Source organism: Falco punctatus (genome assembly GCF_963210335.1).
Source record: "Falco punctatus genome assembly, chromosome: 4".
Taxonomy (NCBI): domain Eukaryota; kingdom Metazoa; phylum Chordata; class Aves; order Falconiformes; family Falconidae; genus Falco; species Falco punctatus.
In genome coordinates, this window is record NC_137583.1 from 78301678 (window position 1) to 78322842 (window position 21165).

Consider the following 21165-nt stretch of genomic DNA (forward strand, 5'->3'; position numbering starts at 1 on the left):
AGCTTGAGCAGAGACCCATGAGATAGAGCTCATCTTTTCAAATCCAAGCCCATGTCTTTCAGCTGCCTCACCCCAAGACAGATGTGCTACACCCAGCCTCCAGAAAACCTGATTCATGGCTTCACCCACCGCCCACTGCCAGCAAGCCAAGGATTTCCATTGACTTCACTCAGTTTTGTGGCCAGCCCCCGGGACTCAAAACACATTGCAAAAGGCCAGTCCTCTGCTGAATCTGTCAAGGGTCTCCTGTGTTGTTAGGGCCAGTGGAGCCTTGCTGGTTGCTGCCCGTGGGGAATTTGGCCCTACGTGCCATTTCCAGTGTGGATGTTGCAAACTGACTTCACCCTATGTTCGTCTTGTGCTTCTTCTTTAGCTTGGGAAATGAGCTGTAATTGAGAATGTAGGTTTTTAGATATCAAAGCCCATTTACATTCATTAAGTTTATGAAACGATGGTTAAAAATAAAACCTGAAATGATGTCTCTTGGGTTTTTGCTGATAAAAAATATGACAGACTTTCTGGAAAACCCTACCTCTGGGATTACTGCCAAGTGTTTGCTTCTCTATTGCTACCATATTTTGACCTCAAATGGAACTTTCTAATTACATCACAAATATTATTATATCATGCAAATTAGGAAACTGTTAACATAGTTCAGGATAAAATAACTGAAAAATAACAGGCTACAGCCACTTTTCATTACATTCTGAAGGTCTTAAAAGTTCTGAAGTACAAATCCTCAGTCCTGTCTGAGTATTGAAGAGCAGATTACCTCACAGCAAAGCAAGCTGGTTACTCAAAGAAGCTGGCTAATCCATGAGACATTATTTCTGTCCTCTTCTGTTGGCATCTTTTGTAACAGTTTATTGACAATGATTTGTGTCCTGTTGAGTAAGCTGTGTTTGTATAACGCCATTGGCACTATATTAGTTGAGACCAAGGGTAGTCTGCCTAGTTAGTCACAGCTATCAAATGCTTGGAACTTAATTTTCACTGTTTTCTGGCTTAGTATCTTTAAAAAATATTCTGCTGCAGGGTAGAAAAAGACCTAAATAATCAACAGCATTGTTTGCAGGACTGGACATGCATTTGCAGCCAGACGAATATGTTTGATGTGCTCTTGCAGTGGAAACACAATGACATCTACTGGCCAATGCAGATGGCTGTAAGAGTGTTTGCAGGAGGGTTATGTGCAGAAAACAGTGCAGATTCGACTCGGTGAGGAAAGGGGATGTCATCCTTCTAAAAGGCAGGATGACAAATCAGAACATCCAGAGATATCTCAAGTGATACAAACAGAAATTGCAAACCAGAAAATACGAGGTATTTTACTTATGTACCACTTGCTTATTGTTAGTTGGAAAACAAATAAACAAACAAGCAAAACATTGACCAAATCCTCAGATGGTGCAAATTTTCTCTATTGTCTTCAGTAGTGGCTGTCAGAGGAAAAAAGGAGTTAAAGCAACTTACACTGGGTGCAACCAGCTGAAATCCACAAACGACTTCCGAAATGAACAAAAGCACCTCCTTTGCTCTTATACAACAGATACGTGTAAGCAGGGGTTTCTGATATCCTAAAATGTTACAGTCCTGATTTCTGCATGGCACTCCTCTTAAGTGCATTTTTCTTTTAACATGATGTGATCTCTGTAAGTCTTGTGAAGAAAATTATACCTAATCAACCCCAAATGCATAGTGCTCCAGCAGTAAGGTATTTCTCTAGCAAATAGTGTTATTAAAAATAAATAAAGGAGGCAATCAAAACATGTCTGTTTCTGAAAATGTGAATGCTAAGGATAGCAAAGAGAATAAATTTCCTACCAGCTCCCGTGTTCCAAGCGTATCAAGTCTCTTGTCTTTCGTCAGCTCTGCTCCTGTAATTTTTAGTTCTGTTGCCTCAACAAGATGATGCAGTTCAGCAGAACCAGCACCTCTAAAATCATCATACTTGTTGTCTAAAATGGGTGGGCTGTGCCAATTTACTCAGTGAGTGGCATTGGGTTGGAAATGTTACACAGCTGTGGTATCAGTGTAGCATTCAAAAGAGTGTGGATCCACTGTGTGGAAAGGAAGGCTTTGGTTCCAGTTCATGGAAGCAAATCAATCCAGAGCTAAGGGACACAGCATGGACTAGATCCAGTCCAGTGTTGTACAGGCTTCTAGGTGCTAAGAAGAAAATCTAGGCTGTCCAGAAATAGTGAATATTGTACACAGAAGCAAGAGCAGCAAATATGAACAATGTGTTGATATAAAGTTCTGCGTTAAAGGAGGTCACCCTAATCCGTGGAGACTGGAGTACCATTACACACTGATTTTAGCCGGAGTCAAGGAAGTGCTCAGACTGGAGCAGTATCTTGTATAACATAAACAAGCAGTCCAACGCTCTGTACAGCGTTGTGTGTTACTCCCTTACTTAGATTTCATCCCTTACAGAGGAGAAGAGGGAATGTGAGCAAAGGGGTAGGGATTTGACCCTAATGCCACAACCCCACCGCTCAACAATGGGCTTTTCACAGTGCTGTTTGCAAGGAAGAAAAGGGGAGAGGGAGGAGGCAGAAGGAGAAAAGGCAAAACAGAAAAGGAAAAAATGGTAAGGTGTTACTGGTTCAGCCTGGGATTATAAAGATCTAAAAATGGTCTTCCTCATAGCAATAAAACAGAAATCTGTAATAGAGATAATCTGACAGTCAAAATATTATAGAAAGTTCTTACCAGACCATATACAGCAGATGTATCCTTCTGTACATCAGATTTAGGCATCCCCTCCAGGGGATGCAGGGATGCTAGCAATGGGACAACTGTGGGCTGGATTTCCCTCCTCAAGTAATTTCAGCGCGTCAGAATTGGCATTTGATTTCTGACTGGCAGCATTCAGGATGCAGGACAAAACAGGAATGTGTGTATCTGCGAAGCTGCTTGTTTGGATATGACATCCTGGGTTTTGATTCTGAATGGCTATATTGTATTGAGGAAAAAAAAATCAAGAGCAGGAAAATGTCTTCCATATTTTCTGATATGTGTAACTTCTTTAAATGGAGCTATTATGGGATGTGAACTTTCGTGTTCAATGCAGTGATACCTAATAATGAATAAAAAATAAATCAGATACGGATTTCTGGGTTGCTGTCCTATGTTACCATGCCATCCACGATTTCTGCAAGTGGTCATGTATGCAAGTGGTTTTCTTACTGCAGTAACCAACCGAGATGCAGCCTGAAAACTAAATGTGATACTTGTGTCCATGTTTAATGCTAACATAAACCTTCTGCCTTCTGGCAGGTGGCTGGACATGTGCATGTGTCCATAGGTGCATTCCACAATAATTCTGGGTAATAATCAAACACTCTGAGGAGTCCCCCTAGTTATTCTCTTCCCTCATTTGACTTTTTCTTAATTTCCCATGAACTTGGTTACATAGAAATTATTAAGAAAAAATTATTTGTTCAGATAATAGAGTGTTTTGGTTTTTTTTTTCATCCAAACCACAAAAATCTGCTGAATCTCTTGATCAGCAAGAGGACAGTCAGTGGTAACCTTTGTTCCCCCTCTGAAAGGCATTGCATTGCCTGGGTTATTTGTTTAAAGAGACACTGTGACAACAAACTGGGACCTAAAGATAGTAATTGTAAACATAGTTTTTTTTAACAAACTGGACTCATGGAGATATTTCTATGTTTATCATTTCCAGTGGATACAGGGGATTTTGGTGTATCTTTATTACAAATAAACATCTTCCACTCAGCCAAGGCATCCCAGCCAATGCAGCCTTGTGCTCACGCATGGAAGTCAGGGAGTGAAAATGAGAAATTCTTTACTTAAACCTGAAATGAATCAACCAGTTTTGTTTGTCCAACTTGGGAGAATGAGGAAATACAGACAGGCAGTCAAATATTTATGAATTTATGAAAAATATTGATAAATTCTCAGAAATTAAAGGTGGGAGGGTTAAGCACCCTGGTTAAAAACACAGATGGAAGAACATGTGTCCTCAGGTGTGCCAGATCACTGCTATTGCTAGTTAAACAGAGTGGGGAGGGGCCTTTTACATAATTTTCTGTTTTCTTGTTTTCAGTACAGAGGTCTGCTTGCATATGTAGATGCATAAAGATGCACCTTCTTCACATATGTGTGTAGAGATGAACCAGAGAGCTTCACATGCTGCAGCCTCCACCTGGACATACTTGAGGAGCAAGCTGGTGTTATTCACATTTGGGTGCTTACTTTGAGATGTCCTGAAAGAACCTGCTCTTCGGGAGCACAGAGCCTGTGCCATCATGAGGACACTTAATTCAGACACTAGAAGCGATGAATGCTTTGTTTCAAGCCCTCAGAGCGTTGTCTGTCAAGCCTAAAGACAGAACGCCTGTGGGACAAGCAAAACTGGACACAGGAACTCCTGAGTGAGGGGTGAATCCAGGAGATGCAGGTGAAGGTGAGGATGCTGAGGGTGCTCTGCTCTTGCCTTGACCTCTTGTTGGCCCTGGGTAAATTGTACATTTTCTTTAGGAAGCAGGCAAAAAGAAGACATCTGCTGAGGAAGGGATGATTTCTAGGTAGTGAATGAGCAAACTGTGGAATGGGTAAACAGCATAGCTATGCTAATTACTTCTAGCCGTTTTTAGTCCTCATCTACTTTTAAACATGCTTTTTCACCCTGTGGCAACGCTCAGCTCCCTGCCTTTGGCCCTGCAATGTGGCACAGTGCTGGGATTTGACTTACCACCACCTGGAGGTGAGATGGTGGAATACAAAACTTCTATTTTGCTGAATAGCTAAACACAAACAGCCGTCTTTGACCCCTTCCCATCCTTCACCACCCTGAAAAGATCAACCAGAGAATGGAATAGGATGCATATTAAATATTCTTAAACTTCTGAGCATCTCCCGGTAGGTGGTGTTCATATGACTTCTGAATGTTTCAGCATATCTTTAGTTCTCTTTGATTCTTCTGAGGTTATATGGGTGGTAACTGGCAGAACTATACAAATACAGTCTTCACAGCTCAGCAATCCTTGGATCCAGATTTGGAGTTCAATGTGGGTGGCATAGGAGTAAATGCCAATAAGAAGGCTAGGACAGAGTTGTTCCAGAAACTAAATGACTCAGTATAGAGCCTTTGCAAGCTGCAATTAAAGAGCCAGAAGAATATTTTGTAACTATTAAAGTGTAAGGGGGGAAACCTCATTTTTTTGTAGTGCTGTTTATTTTTCCTCTTTAGTAAATGTTTTAATCTTGCCTTAAGGCATATTTCTGTTACTTAATGTCAATCAGAGACAATCGGTATCTTTCAAGTCTTTTGCTGCTAGTGGCATTTGCAACACTTCTGCAGGAACATCTTTCAGTTCATTTTAGGGTTAAGACTTCAGATCTCAATAGCTGCATGTTCCCTTTGTTGAGAGAGCCTCTGCGGTGTATATAGAAAGATTTTACAAACTTCCCACAGACTTTACATTAGTTTTGTATGGGTAACTTATCACATGATGACAAGGTATTGCCCAAAACATTTTTAATAAAAGCTGTCACATTGACACAGCGTGGATAATACAAAGTTGTGCAAACCTCAAAGACAATATGAGCTATTGGGTGAAGCACTGAATTGAGACCCAGGAAAGTCTTAAGTTATTGTAGTGTCTCTGCTACTGTCTTACTGAATGCCAGGTTTGCAGGATGTCTCAGTTTCTCAAGTTTCCCATCTGTTGAATGGGAATGCAGCACTCACAGGCAATCCTGATGTAGCTGAAGGCACATTTTGAAATGAAAGAATGCAAAGCAATCAGTGAGTGTCAAGTACACATGCGTGGGATACAATTTATATTGTGGGAAGTACTGGGATGAGTTACCAGAAAGAAAAAACCCCACCACTCTCACTGTATTAAAAACCTTAAAAAAACTGACTACAAAGTAAAACTGGGAAATATGGTTTTGGTACATTACTTCAGACCGCTACAATAACAAAAACGTTTTGTGTGCACTCGTGCACATGTGTGTCTATGGACATACGTATGTGTGCTTGAAGGAACATGTGGATGTATGTATATGTATATACATTTATATAAAAATAGGTGTAAGCATATATATGCACACACTATTGGTGTGGCATATCTGTGGCATCCCTATTTTTTTGCTTGTACAACAACAGCACGTGTATCATACAGACAATAGCTGAGCAGGAACTGAATGCAGTTACTGAGAGCAAGAAAAATTCATGTTCTAGAATCAAAAAAGCAGTTTTTTACTTTGTTTTATTCTTTTTCTAATCAATCAGTAGTGTTAAATATTTCTAAACTGGCTGTTTACAAAATGTCAGTAAATTTGATGTGGTCAGTTTGGTCAGCTGAAGAGCTGAGCTCAGGATCAGACTGTATTATACACATATTTCATGGGATTCATACCTTCAGATTTCTCTGAGCTGCTAATGGAAAAACAAGAATCAAAAATTGCTATAAGCAGTTCCACAGGGAGGGAGGAATGACCCCAGATTTGCACCATTATCTGTCCTGCAGTCATTGTCACGACTGAGTTTTCAAGACAATTATCATATCCCAGTGGATTTCAGAGCTTATTAAATGCAGTCCTCCTGGGAAGGCTGAAAAGAAGGGGTATTATCTGAAGACCTGCTAGACCAACAGACTTCAGACCTGCATGGGTAATGTTGCCCCTGGCTCTGATGAGGTATAGCAATTTTCAAAACATGTCGGAGATGCCTGTGGATTTTAGAGCACTTTGAAATCCAGGTCTTAAATGAGAAGTTTTGCTCCCAGGGCATAACTTTGAAAACAGAGTGCAGGAAGACAGTAAATGAGTCACAGCAAAGCCCTCTGGAAGCTATGAAGAACACAATTTTGATATATGAAGCTGAACAACAGAAGTGATACAATTCTTGTTCTTTTGAAGAATTTCTGAAGTATTGATCCCCTCCAGTACAGCTCAGGGTATGCTTGTGCTGCTCTAAGCATAAAAAATAAAAAATGATCCCTCAAACACAGTGAGACTTGCCAGATATTAATGTTGGGATATTTTTTAAAGGTAGGCTTCATTTTGAGTATCCATTTCTTAAACAACCTGACGTTTGAGATACAGAATGTACCCTAGACCTGGACAGGATTCTCCTATTTGTCAACATGATGCAGAAAACTTTTGAAGTTTTGAAGAGCTCACAAGAAAATCCTCTGTCCTACAGAAAGTTCTTTTTACCATAAGCTCCAAAAGTACATCATTGTGCCATTAAACACTTTGCTTTCAAGACTCATTGACAAGGATTTTAGAATACACATTGTTTTTTCTACCCTATTGATTAATATAAGAATGTTACAGTTTATATATGATGAAAAAAACAAAACAGGAGAATAAACGATGCTATGACACTTTGTAGTTGCTATCTTCCATTGGTGGAAGGTCTCCAACTTTCTTCTTTTGAAGAGATTGTGACCATCCTACTACCTAATATGTTAGACTGAAACAATTGATAATTTTTTTCCCTAGAGCTTGCTTTTGCAATTGAAAGTCTTTGTGCTTTTATAGCACCTGGAGCTGCTACTGTTCCATAGCATACAAGAACAAATTATTGTTCAACATCTCAGTGTAAAATCAAATCTCAAAGAAGTAATAAAACAAATGCCACTTTCATGAATCAGCAAGGAGTTTGTGATTGCTAACTTAGCTGTTTTCAGTCTAAAAATTAATCCTGTGGCACCTTGTAAATAACTTTTGTTTTGGTTTAGAAGCACAAAGCCATAATTCACAAAGCAAACAGCAATAAACTCATTATTAAAAACCATATTTCACAGATGTGATCTTTTCAATACTGAGAAATGTAGCATGTCTTTTGATCACTACCGATCCTGCCTTCAGGTGGTTTGGGAAGGGGGCGGAGGGAGGAACCGATGAACAGTGATAGTGCTGTTGGATGAAACAGGTTTAAGGAACCTTGACTATTTATGTTAAAGCTACCTTTTTTTTATGTGGTATCCTATAGTTCCATCCTGAATCTTAACCATTAATACATGGATGTTATATCAAGAAACCACAAAGGAAAATCCTGACTACCAAGAAATGTAATCCCAAATATTACCAGATCCAGTGAATAATAAAGCCAGGATGACAGGATAAGTAACCATACAGATGCCCCCCAGCCTGCAGTGTGATGCTGAATTTCAGGGTAGGGAATACAGCAAACAGACATGAACAGTTACAGAGCTACCCAGTTTTGTGTTGGATTTGTTTTCCTGATTGATTACAACATCAGAAACTGGATAGGACAAGAGATGACTATCCAGTGCTTCGCATCAAAGGTGATGCCAAGTGTTTTAATGCAAGGCCAGTTAAGTGTTTCAGTACTTGCTCAGTATGTTAAATTCTCCCGGGCACACTGGGTGCATTCGTAGGGCTATCAGAGGGCTGGGAAGAGCCTGAGATGGGAAATGCGCTTTGCTGATAGCATATTGTTTATGCCAAATGACGAACAATGCTGGATTATGCATGCTTCATTTTAAACAGCAATGATCTGGATTCCTGAAATGCTAACAGTTTTATAGCAAAGCCTTGAAACTGAAACCTGTAGCCTCTGAGGAAGGTAAAAGGAGAAATCCAAACACCCTCCAGGGATGACAAAATTCATGTTTGGCTTTGAATTTTGCGGCTCAGCTCTGCTTTCTGCTCTGAAGCATGCAGCACGGTCTGGGCGCTTGCAGCTGCACCACCCATGATCAGTGCAGTCAACTGCTTCACTTCTCTCTCAGTGGGAGTGTGCGGGCTCTCACACCAGTATGACCCAGAGGGCTCATGCTTTGCTTGTGGCATGTGATCTGTCATCTATATATCTTAAAAAATTGAGAAGGGATTTCCAATTGATCAGCGATTGGTTTACTCAGTGGAGGGAGGGAGTAAGAGAAAGCATAGTCTTGCCTGTCCCCTTTGCCACAGTACTGCTGCCAAAACTGAAGCAGCCACACAGAGAACTGAGGAAACTTTTAAAACTTAATTAGAGAAGAAAGCAAAGAAAATAATACTACAGTGTGTTTATTTAGAGCTGCAATGCTGCCAGAGAAACCACATAGCTTGCATTTGTAAGCTACGCTTTTCATATAAAACATATTTAACTAAAACAGGAGACAGGAAGAAGCTTTCTTCTAACTTCATTTAAACACATATTTCTGTTGTGTTTTAAATTCCCCTTGGGTTAATGTGAAGCTGGGCTAAAACCTTAGATGTGATGTAGCCTAGCTAGTTTTACTCCCTGAGTTCAGACTTGGGCTTCCATCTGGAGCTCCCAGGATCCATGGACACCGTGGCTCAGAAGGGGCTCGCTTGTGCTCCCCTCCTGACACTCTGAGGCTGAGCTAGGGTTTTGCATTCACACATGTATGATCTTCTCTGCAGCTTTTCAAAATATTATATTATTTAGATTGGACATCTCCCTTGTTCTGTTTCCCCCCTCTGTTACAGCCATCAACATAACAATTTCTGTGCTCTTTTTTGTTCTTCTGGAAGGAGTTTTAATGGATTTGTGGAAGCATCTTTGCATGGCTTTAAGTTTTACAGTACCTTACTAAGTGAACCAGGAAAACAAAGTTTTACCCAGGAATGATGCACATTTTATATTATATTTGAAATAATAAAACATGATTTTTCAAACTGTACATATGTGAATTAACAGAAGAACATTGCATCTTTTATAGAATTTTAATGCGGTTGAACGGAATAGCACATGCAGCAGAGTAACCAAGTGGATTACTAGTGTATTTACCAAAAAGATTGTTCATAAAAGGAGAAGACACACAGTGATTCTAAATACTGACATTTTCAATTCCAGTTTGAATTTTCGAAAGTGGAAAATTGTTTTGTAACACAGGCAATCTTTTGGGTGTTTTCTTTGAATGTTGAAAACAATAATAGCTTAAGGACCAAAAAAGATTTCCAGCTCACAGTCTGATTTGGCTGCCTATAAATGAAGGTGTAGGATTTTCCTTATAAATATATCTTGCTTGTCATTACATTGAGTTTTTATGCTTTTTAAACACTCTACCCAGAATTTTGATTTTGGATCAGTTCACTGAATTGAACTCTTTTAGAAAATTTCAGCTGAATAGTAGCTGTTTCTGAAAATGAAATTAGAGAAAATCCTCACAGGTTCTTTGCAAGCTTTCTCTCTTTCACAGCCGCTTACCTGAGAAGTGTTGGTGCCTCTGTGTTTCAAAATCTGGCACTGGACTAGAGAGAGGAGAGTTGCAGAGAGGAAGGTCGGGAGCAGGAGGGTCCATGTACAAGCCTGGCACTCCTCTGGCATGAAGCTGCCTACATTTGGCTTGCTGCAAAGCTCTGCTCGCACATGTTCAAGCAGAAACTTGATAGAGTTTGGCAGCTAAATTCTCTGAAGATTTTGAATGTACTTGGCATCTTTCAAGTCTGCAGGAGGCAAACAGAGCTTCCTCAGGAATTACTTCTTTTGACTGTCAAAAAAATGTGTTTTGGATGATACAGATCATATGCTTCAGATGAAAGAACAAGAAAACCTACAATGAATGAGCAGCTCAAGCATAAGCTGAACCAAAGCAGAACTTTCTTTTAATGTCCAAAAGCTATCAACACGCCAAGCATGCAACTGAGTGAAGTCCAGAAACAGCTGGCTGTCTCTCCCTTCCAAAATTGTCATGTACTTTATTTATTTCATAAGGAATACTTTCTACTTGGTTTCATCCTACTATGAGATGCACACACGAGTACCTGAAGCCATCCTGATGAGTTACACCAAACAGCATTTATTATGGCCGCTTTTTTCCCCACTGAAATGAAGCTTTTGAATAAAAACCATCTGTCCCGCTCTCACTACAGCACCCTGCTGACCAGCCTGAGGCTCCCCAAGCACAGCCTGTGTGAAGAACACCGGTTTCACCCAGGTGAGACATGGACAGGCAGTTGTCTCTCCAGCCAACAGCAAACATGGCTGGTATCTTCATCAGCCTGTATTTCCCCAAGCTCTGGGGAAAGAGCTGGTCCATTTTTTAACAGCATCCCCGCATAATAGATTGCGTGTCCAACTTTTTGGTTGGTTTTGAAGCAGACTGTCCCATGCTAGGACTGATGTTACTTCTGTTGAATCAGGGACAAAGCTCTACTCCACTTTGACACAGGCAGAAGCATCCTGTGAATCTCTGATTACCCATAGCTTTTTCTAAGTCATTTATGAAACTATTCATTTTTCAGTTGTTTCCCACAAAGAAGGGATAATTCTGCGTCTTTTTAGTTTACGAGGCACACTAGAAGATGCCGCAGAATATTTAGCAGGCAATTTGTGCCGTCATAACAGATCTTTGGCTTGGCTTCTGAATCAGAAAAGTCTGCAGAAAAATCTATTGGTCTGGAATAGTGTGCAAAAATGAACTGTCTTGAATCTGTTTGAATATTTAGAGAGTTTATTAAAAACTTCATAGCTCTGAAGTAAGAGATGCAATTTTGTTGTGATCTGCACAATGCAAAAATAAGAAACATGGGACAGGCCTGTATGGTCATTTTTTTTTTTATAGCAGGAAATTAGATTGTAGTTTAACATTTATCCACAGCTTAGAGAAGAAGATTGCAGATTATCCTGTTTTGTTAAACAGATGACAATACAATTTAGCTTTGTCAGGAACTACCAACAGTTCTGGAAAGGAATATCACGCCACTGCATTCTATATTTAATAATTAATTTTGATTCACAAAAAGAACGCCTCTCAGGATGCTCTTGATAATTAAAAAAATTACAGCAATTATAACAGCTCAATAAGTACTTCAGCTTCAGCTTCTTTAGTCAGAAAAAAAGGGAACATGGAAATGCTCCTCCAGTCTTTCTACGTTTGGAGTTAGGACTGTAGCAAACAATATGGCCCCTCTGGCAGATTCACAGGGTCAAAATCTAATTTGCTGCTAGCTCAGAAGGATGGGCTAAGCAACTAGAGAACTTTGCATCTATACCACAGATTTCTTGTGTATCCTGGGAAAAGGCTGAGATGCTACACACACAGTCCTAGCCACGTAAATAAAAATTTAGTATATTGGCTAAGCCACTCTGCCTGCCTTTGTGCTGCCCTATGGCAGAGCTGATACTGCCTCCCCCGATCCAAAGGCACTATGGAGTATGGCATGGAGATGATCCACTCTGATTTTAGCTTAACTAGCACTAAGCCAGCGCTCAAATCCCCAGCTGGATACAGAATAATCCTTTATGGGGTGTCTGAATCACGTATACCCCAACACATCCTTCTATTGACAGCTGAAAAGATACAGGGATTAATTGCCTCCACTTGCCCAAAAGAGGTGGGATGAATCCTCCTGAGGTGCCTCTTTCTTTGGCGCAAGCTAAGCAGCACCTCCCAGGCTGTGGAGCACCTGGGGTGGCAGCACAGATGCCCCAGTGCCCTGCACAGAAGCAGTGCTGCCTGGAGCATGGGCAGATGTCTGCAAGAAGGATGTGGAGGACTTGTACTCATGCATATTAGCTAAAACTGTGTCTGGACTCAAGCTGTGGCATAGATACTTTGACTACTGGTGATTGAGAGGTCATTATATGGAAAGAGTACTTCTAATATAATATTATATCTTACTGAGTTCTGATGGTGAGTCCTTTTGCCCCCATGCACAAATGATCCGGCATTCAGCTGCCTCTACAGCCTCTCCACATTCCCTGATAGTGTACAGCCCCTTGAGGACTTTGGGATATAAAAATTGTTAATGGGCAAAGGCTGACAACTTAGCCCGTTATCAAACAGCTTGCTGAGCTTACAGCTCTATCTTCTGTTCCAGGGGCAATTTACTAGGAAATTCCTCACTCCTATGGCAGCTCCTAGGGAAGGCGCAAGGAGGGGGCTCAAAAGCCGCAGGTGTAGCAGCCCAGAGGTTCACAGATGCTGTGTGAATTCTACTCTACTGCTGGGCGGGAACCACCACTTTCTGCCTCTGTGGACAGAAAGACAAGGTGTAAAAAACGTTGGAAGGAGACATCTGGCTGATGCATCCTGGTTAGTGTCTGAACCTCAAAGCAGGTGCCCAGCAGAGGGCTTAAGCAGGCCACTGAAAGAAGAGGACTCCTAAAAACCAACAGTAGCAAGGAGAGAGCTGTCAATGTGCAAGGTAAGTACGGTGGTCATTATATAAAAATAGATTTAAAGAAATTCTGTAGATTAATGCACCCTGAGGTGATTTAGTGGAATTGCATCACTGTAAATAAAACTACTAAAGCAAATCAGATTTTTAACCTCAATCCTTTAAAAATCTGAACATATGCAAAGACATAGGGGCAGACAAAATACATTATGTCCAGAAATCCTTCCTCAAAGAAATGCCTGCAGAAAATACAGTCAGAAAATATAGCAAGACCAATCCATTTGAGGATCTGGACTCCCTGGCCAAGGCCCCTCCGCTCACCCCGAGAGCATCACAGGCACAAAGAGAACTGAAAGCTTCCATGAGAAAAAGTGAAACTATAACCATTTTCTTTTTTTTTTTTTGGTAACTTTTGTGTTACTGGGAACTTGTGTTTTCCACCACACAAGTGCTTGGGAGAATAAATAAACATTAAGAAATGGCAGCCAGTGAAATTGTGTGCAGTTTGCTCTTTCCTCTGTTGCTCACATATAATGACTTGGGCTTTTGATAAAGCAGTATATTTTTATGACATTTCTGAGTGACCTGGGAAAGTGGAATGGTCCCAGGGCCTATGGAAATGTTTCCGTTTCGTTTTGAAACGTCAATCATTTGACTGGCTGGAAGGAGCTTAACAGGCCCCTTGAGGGGGCAGGACTCGGGCCATGCTGCCACCACCTGATTTTCAGACTCGTTGCTTTTTCCAAAATATCCATGACCGTTGTTGACATTTGAAGATTTTTCCGTGTGGTTGGGTTGGCTGTGATGTTAAACAGCTGAAAAAAACTTTACGGAGAGCTGGAGAGCTGCAGCTCGGGCTGCAGGCAGACGGTAACAGAAAGCGGGAGCTTGGCGGTGGCACGAACCCCGAGCAGCCCCACGGACGCAGTGACACTCCTTGCTGCGTCGCCTCCCCTCTCGCACCCCTGCTTCAAAATGCAGATAAATCAAATGTCAGCGTGTGAAGCTTGGTTTTAGTGGCCTAATTCATTTGGGCCAAATTCTACCCGGGTATAAAGCGCACAGTTTGCTCTCCTGGTGGCAAAAGCAGAGCTGAAAATTAACAGGGTTTTTAATTTTTATCACGGCCCCTGCCATCTTGCACACATCTTCCTGAAACAACGCGAGTTGCTTATTCATCCTCCATCGCTATTGCAATCGGTGTTTGGTAACGTTTGAAACACTGCGCAGACGACCAGGACAAGCACTTTCCGCAGAGCCCGGCGCCGGGTCGGCCCGGCGCCCTTCCCCGCACCGCCGCGGCTCCCCGGCACCCACCGCAGCGCCCCCGGGCCCGGCCCGGCGCCCCGCCCCCGGTGCGGCCGCCTCAGGGCTCCGCCGGCCGCCGCCATGCCGGGCGCTGCGCGGCGCCTGTACCGGCGGATCCTGCTGCTCCACCGGGCGCTGCCGGCCGCCCTGCGGGCGCTGGGGGACCGCTACGTGAAGGAGGAGTTCCGCAAGCACAAGGCCGCCGGGCCCGCCGAGGCCCAGCGCTTCCTGCGGGAATGGGAGGCAAGTGCCCGCCGCCCCTCGGGAGTCTGACGGGGGCCGCCTCCCGACCGCGGGCCCGGCGGCCGGCGCCGAGCCCGGGCCTCGCTGCTGGCCTCCCCCGGCCGGGAGCCGCGGGGCCCGGCGGTGCGCAGGGGAGGCCCTGGCGAGGCCCGGGCGCCCGCCCCGGCGAGGGGGAGCGTCCTCTCGGCGGCCGGGCCCTGGCCCGCCGGCCCTGCCGTGCCCTGTCGCGGCCTAGCGCCGTTTAAGGATACGTTGTCGCAGAAAGGGCGACAGCAAGTGCCCGCTGGCTCCTTCGCTGGTGATTGCCACCGAGTGTGGGCGGCTGGTTCGTGTGCTTGGAGCGCCGGCCCCTGCCCCGCGCCCCTCGGGCCGGCTCGGACAGTCAGAGTTCCTCGGGAGTCTGCATCCCCGGGCGGGTTGTCTTCTGTGGTTCCTGCTCCCTGCCTCCTCGTCTGTGATTATAACTGTGCTCACACAAGTATATCCAACAGAATGACAACAATTCTATAATTAGCAATATATACACATATAAAAATAGATGTACACAATTATCTGTGTTTTTTATAATAATACATCATATAAATGTGTATATATGTATTTATAACTACATACATAGATAATTGTCTAATTATAATTAGCTAAATACTTAGGTGTAAATAACTTCCCCGTGAACTTGTGTTTCATTTTTGGGTGATGTTTTTTCAGAGTGTTTCCTAAGGAAACGCTGCTCCTGCTTACCACTCCCTCCCCCCGCACCCAGCGGGTCCCAGGGAAGCAGGCTGCCCCCCGAGATTGGGGTGTAACAAGTGTCACAGCAGCAGGAGAGGGACATGCAAGTTGCTTCGACATCCCCCCCCCCCCGCCCCGTGCCTGAACTTCAGCAGGTGCTAGCGTGTTAATTGACCCCCAGAAATCCATACGGCAGGTGAATGTTATAGACACTTTGCAGAGGAAGAACTTCAATTAAAGCATGAAAACAACTGCAAGAGGCAGATCTATAGACAAGCTTCCCATCCGTTTTCATGCTTGGTGAACTACTGGTTTGGTAGTGGTTTTGAAACTCAAAACTGTTTTCCTTCCTGTGGAAGGGATTTGTGTTCTGCTCTGCCCTGGAAGCTGGTTAGCATAGGAGTGTCTGGTGCCTTCTGGCTTGACAGCAGAAGGGTAATGGGGAGAGACCTGACCCATCCCTTCTACCTGCTGTACTTGAAATCCTGGGGGTAAAGCAGCTCCGTTACCCTTGTGCTCGGGCATCAGGAACCAGCAGGGAGAACACTGCCTGGTATCCTCTTCCGAGGAGAGGAGTAAGTGCATTTTAATTGCCTCTTGCCAAATTATATGCCCTGAAATCGGGAAAGTTTGTTTCTACAGCTAAAATGCTTGATGCTATTGTAATTCTCAATTGCAGTTTACTTGATGTTGCCAAAATGTTTCCGCATCACTGCTTCCAATTTTAACATAAGCTAAAAAGACAAGTTACAGATTACTATTTTAGGTGCTAAAACCTTCCTTAAGATAGTTATAGACAAGGAAGAAAATGTGTGCATTGAAATATCTTAAGTCATTTCTGTGAAGTAAACAAATAGTGAAAATGTTTCTCCGTTTTAAAATGTTTTAAAAGGAGATAATAGGGAAAAATGGGAAAAAAATTAGACTACAAGGAACAGAAGTTGAATTTTGAAACCTGACATTTAGTGCTATTAGCTATGATATGTTCAAGGAAAATAAACTAATTTAATAACTGTTTTGAGTGTGTGCATATAAAAAAATTTCCAAATATGTTTGCCTTCTTACAAGATGCTGGGAGATATTAGCACATAGTTAGTCTCGCTCTTCTCATGTTTAATTTTTGTTTTATTCTTAGGGTTTTTTTCCCCCAAATAATAATCTGTTTCAAGGGTGGAATTTAAATCAGACTTTCACATTTTTGACCTGAGGGACTTGCTCTGTGGTTCCCAGCTCCCTGAAGACTTGAACTAGGTAACTGAGGAAGGTGCACTGTAGACAGCTTGCATTAGGTAACAGAGAAGGGTGCTCTGCTTCGTGTTGGAGTCCTCTTTGCACCCTTTCCTGGGCAGCAGGACACTCTTAATCAGAACTACATTGGAGGCTCTAGAATGGTTCGTGCAGAGCACACCAGATACCTGCACCAGCACCCAGTTCTTGAAGGGCATATGAATCACACAGTGGTGTGTGAAGCTGTGATATGCTACTTCGCATACATGAGCCATAACTGTATTTCTTGCCTCCATATCTATTTTTATTAAAAAACCCAAACGAAACAACAACAAAAAAATAAAGCCAACCCCAAACAGATCACTACAACATTAACACAAAATTAGGTTTATATTCCCTGTTGTTTTTGCAGTTTTTTTTGGGAAAAATGCAAAGTTACAGCTCTGGTAACAGTATTTTGGCATGTTGCACGTTAAGCACTTTTCTTCCCAATATTCTTGTTTGTTAGGGTACGTGTATACCATACTGCTCTTTAGGGTTGTCAGTACTCAGCTTCCTTCTGGAAAAGTTCTTTCCTTGTATGTTCTGTTGCATGCAAGGTGTCTGGTGCAGAGTGGCCCGATGTCTCACATTACAGAAAAACAGTATTCATAATTTTGTATTAAAATAGTTTATATTAATGTATATTCACCAGAGGGTTAAGATTATGGCTGTGATGGTTACATTGATGTTTCTTGGCTTTGGCTAAGGACTTCAATATGGACTATAATCTTAATAAGCCACCCCATATGCTTTTTGAATGAAAATTTCCAAGGATGATTTACTTTAACATGGAACTACTTTCGTTAAAACTCTACACGCTTTTTTGGGTAGTCAGACTTTCTGTGTGTGCTTGAATACACTAGTTCATAGTCTGCTTGTGGTACACTTTCTTGTCCTCCGATTGAATTTGTATTTGCTAATTGTTTGGCTGATAGGCCTGGTATGTTAATGGCATTATGGTTGTGCCAGATTATCCCCTCTGCCCCCCCCCCCCCCCCCTTGGTATTTAAATCATGCTGATGCAAGGGGACTGGGCATATTGACTGTTTGTCAAAGAAAACAAGCTGAGCAAATTCCTTTATTTCTTGTGAAACATGGTGAAAAACCTGCAGGATTTTACTGTTAAAAGCTTTAAAAAAACCTGTTAAATGAATCTTAATTTTACAGGGCATTCAAACAACTGTAGCTTCTAATATTGCTGTGGTTCTTTAATATTAGGTTCTGCTCCATGGCTTTTGGGAAGAACCCAAATCTCAGTGCAGGACCTGAATATTCAGCCTAACCCTCGGATGGGAGTACGGATATTTTGAATATCCTTACAATCCACAAAAGCACAGGTGGAACATTAAAGGGAGATTTCAAAGATTAATTTTAAAAAGAAATAGTGTCTAAAAGAGGTAAAAAGGCTCCCAAATGATGTTGTCATAGTATGTGAATGAGTCATATAATTTTCTTGTAAAGATGAGAAGGGATTCCCTTGTTTGCCACGCACTGGAATTGAGGGGATTAGTGTTAGAACCCAACCATGTTGATGGCTGATGTCATTTTATAAAAAACCTAAACTGACCTGTTTGCATTTACAAAATAGGGAAACTATCCTTTGAATATTCTTGGAAGACTTCTTGAGTGAGTTAGACTCATAAAAATAGTCTGCAAGTGTGTATACATTTTATATAAAAGTAAGAAAAATGTAAAATTTACATTGTTCTATCACTGGTGTTGGATTGATGGGTTGTGTCTTGAAGCCTGCTGGAAAGTATTAAATGGGGATACAAAGAAAGCAAGCTTTGTGGTTCAGGATGGTTGTTCAGATAGATTCAAATTAAGTATATAAATTATTAAAATACATCCCTTTCTATTTTCTAAATATTTAATATTTTAATTAAAATAATTGGTACTCATTTACAGGAGGTGGCTGATATAATTAGATTGATAGTGATTATTACCTTGCAATGCTATTGAATTAATGTTGACAGATATGATAAGTGAATTAGTTCAACAGTCTTCTAAATCATGCGGTAGCTGATGAGAATGCTTACTTAAGAATAGGTAATACTACGATGATATTGATTACTTTATTCCAGGTTAGAAATGATATCATTTAGACTATTCAGCTAAGTAATTTCAGTAATAATTTGTTTTACATAATTTTAGTTAATTATTCTTTTAATTTTGAAAATTACCATTTCGTACTTAGCTTGACCCTGTACATGGGAAGGTCTGGACTATCTTGAGTTGAGCAGAATCATTCTGCAAAATTACATGACATTTTCTCACATCTAACAGATTGAATAAATTGCCTTTGAAATGCTTTGCCCACTCTTGACTCTGAAAGCCTTTTTATAAGCTTTCAAGTGATCTGAGACTGATTTGGGAGCTGGCATCTGCTGTTGTGTACTCAGAGGAAAGGTGACCTTTTTTTTATTCCTGATAACAAATCTAAGCGTTATATTGGTAAAATTAGGGTGGAACTCTGTGTCTTTGGAGAACCTGGTCATGTAACCTCTCAAGAATGGCTAATTTTTGACTCAATATGATATTTGATATGATACAAATAATTGTCATTCATCAAATTAGTTTTCAATTGCCCATATCGTTTGCAGTATTTGGTTTGCTGGGATGATCGTGGGATGGTGTCATGATATTTTCTAGGACATAGTTGTTCTGATACATCTCTTTCTGCTTTTTAATTCTTTGGGGCAGTGTGATCTTCCCTCCACTACTTTCTTGATTTATTTTTCAGCTTCTGGCACTCAAAAATACATTGAGATGTTGAAAAGAGAATTTGAAGAGCAAATAGCCAAAGAAAGTTGGACAGGTGGAAGAGGAAGCTGTGGCCAGTACTGGAGTCAGACTGGGATGGGAATGGGATGTGTGGGGTGCCCTTTGTATTGTCTTTCAGCAAATGCAGAGGTTGCATAAGTCTAAAACTGCTGCTGACTTTCTGTATTCTGCTCTCAGCTTCAGTGAAATGCATTATATGTGTGATCTTTTCTTTGCCTGACAAAGAAATAAATTTTTTTGGACGTGAAATATGACTTTTGCCATTTTATGACTTTAATAGAAGTTGTGAAATAAGATTTAAGAGTAGTATTTAATTATAACATTACTGGATACATTGGAATTTGCTTTTAGTCATTTTTGTGGCTATCTGGATGAAAAGTTTCTTATTAAGAGTAAATTCCTACTGAGACTTATGTATTTAGCCTCCACTTAGGGTGTTCACTGGATATTAATTTGTAAGAACTAAATTGGAGACAATTTCCGCTATTTTCTTTGGTATTTCTCAAAAGGCAGGAAAGAATTTCTCACTTTTCTGAGAGCTGCAGAGTTGTGGCTGATAAATTGAAGAGCATGTGGGATTCGGGTATGACCAGCCATGCCAAATCAGCCTGTTCCTCTGACCTGGTGTTCCTGGTGGCCTGTTTTGCTGTAAGACTTGAAGGCTACCTGTGTAAGATGGCAATTTTGCCTTGGTGCACCCATGATATAGTGAGTTTCCTGAACCAGCATTCATGTGCAATTGTCCCTTTGAGCAAAAAAATTAAAGCAGAGGTTGACCACATGGATCCCTATAGCATAGTTTCACGGTAATAACAACTTTTTCATATCATGGCATCACTTCCATCCTTTCAGTGCTCCTTCAAATTTGGGTTTAGAAGCAGGAGCTGGTGTCTGCTCCTCTTCCGCAGAGAATCCAGGCAGTCTGGAAGCTTTCTCTTGCAGAGGAAATTGGGGAACCTGGTAGGTACCTGATGGCTTGTGCATGATGCATGCCCCTCACGAGAAGGGGCATTTGGTACTTGTCATCTGGAGAGCAGAGTCATTCACTTTCAGATTCATCTGCCCACTGCTAAGGCCAGTGATTGCTTTTTTTTTTTTTTTTTTTTTTTTGTGTGTGTGTACATATTGGTATAGAATAGCATTTGATTAATTTCTTTTGTTTAACTTTTTAATATGTAAATAGACTGCATTTTTTTTCTCCTCTATCAAAAATGGTGTGGTGTGGTCTGGATTTGATGGAGAATAAGACTTAAAGGCAAATGTGAGATTTTGGTTTAGACCTTTACTGTATTTTCAAAATTCAAAATTTCTTAAGTTGTGACATCAGTACTCTCAGTGCTTCTGTCACGTTACTATGCCTATTATTTCTGTATTATCCTATCCATGATTGCATGTAGCTAGTCAGATGGCTGTCCTGATTACCATGCCAGCCTGCTAGTTGAAGTTTTTATTTACAACTGTTCTGACAGGGAAGGAAATAATATCTGAGTCATTGGGGTCACGTCAGACAGAAATGTCAGTCACTTGTGTGTGCTAGTCACCTCAAGTTATAATACATTGCACAGTAAATTCCACTGAAGTGGTGGAATATTGTATAAATATGTGGAGTGCAAATAGGTTTATAAATTTCAGATGATTTGACTGTTGCATGTGTTTGTAAAGTATATGACATACCTTTGATATTTAAAGTGTGGCATTAATTAAATCCCAACTGAAATTTATTGGCAGAGTACAGCAATTTTTATTAGT

The 21165-nt window shown here is 41.3% G+C and overlaps 2 protein-coding genes across 2 annotated transcripts in view; one reads left to right on the forward strand and one right to left on the reverse strand.

Moving 5' to 3' along the window:
* DLX5 (distal-less homeobox 5) overlaps positions 1-13396 on the reverse strand; it is a 30589-nt gene extending 17193 nt beyond the window's left edge. The window contains exon 1 of the mRNA XM_080385987.1: positions 1-13396. This exon is cut by the window's left edge and continues 14914 nt beyond it. The gene's annotated coding sequence lies outside the window, so the exon portion shown is untranslated.
* Positions 13397-14342: 946 nt separating this feature from the next.
* Positions 14343-21165, forward strand: part of SDHAF3 (succinate dehydrogenase complex assembly factor 3) — a 35317-nt gene continuing 28494 nt past the window's right edge. Inside the window, exon 1 of the mRNA XM_080385989.1 lies at positions 14343-14634. Within this exon, the coding sequence (XP_080242115.1) occupies positions 14473-14634 (162 nt within the window). The 5' untranslated portion in view covers positions 14343-14472. The remainder of the gene's footprint in view (positions 14635-21165) is intronic.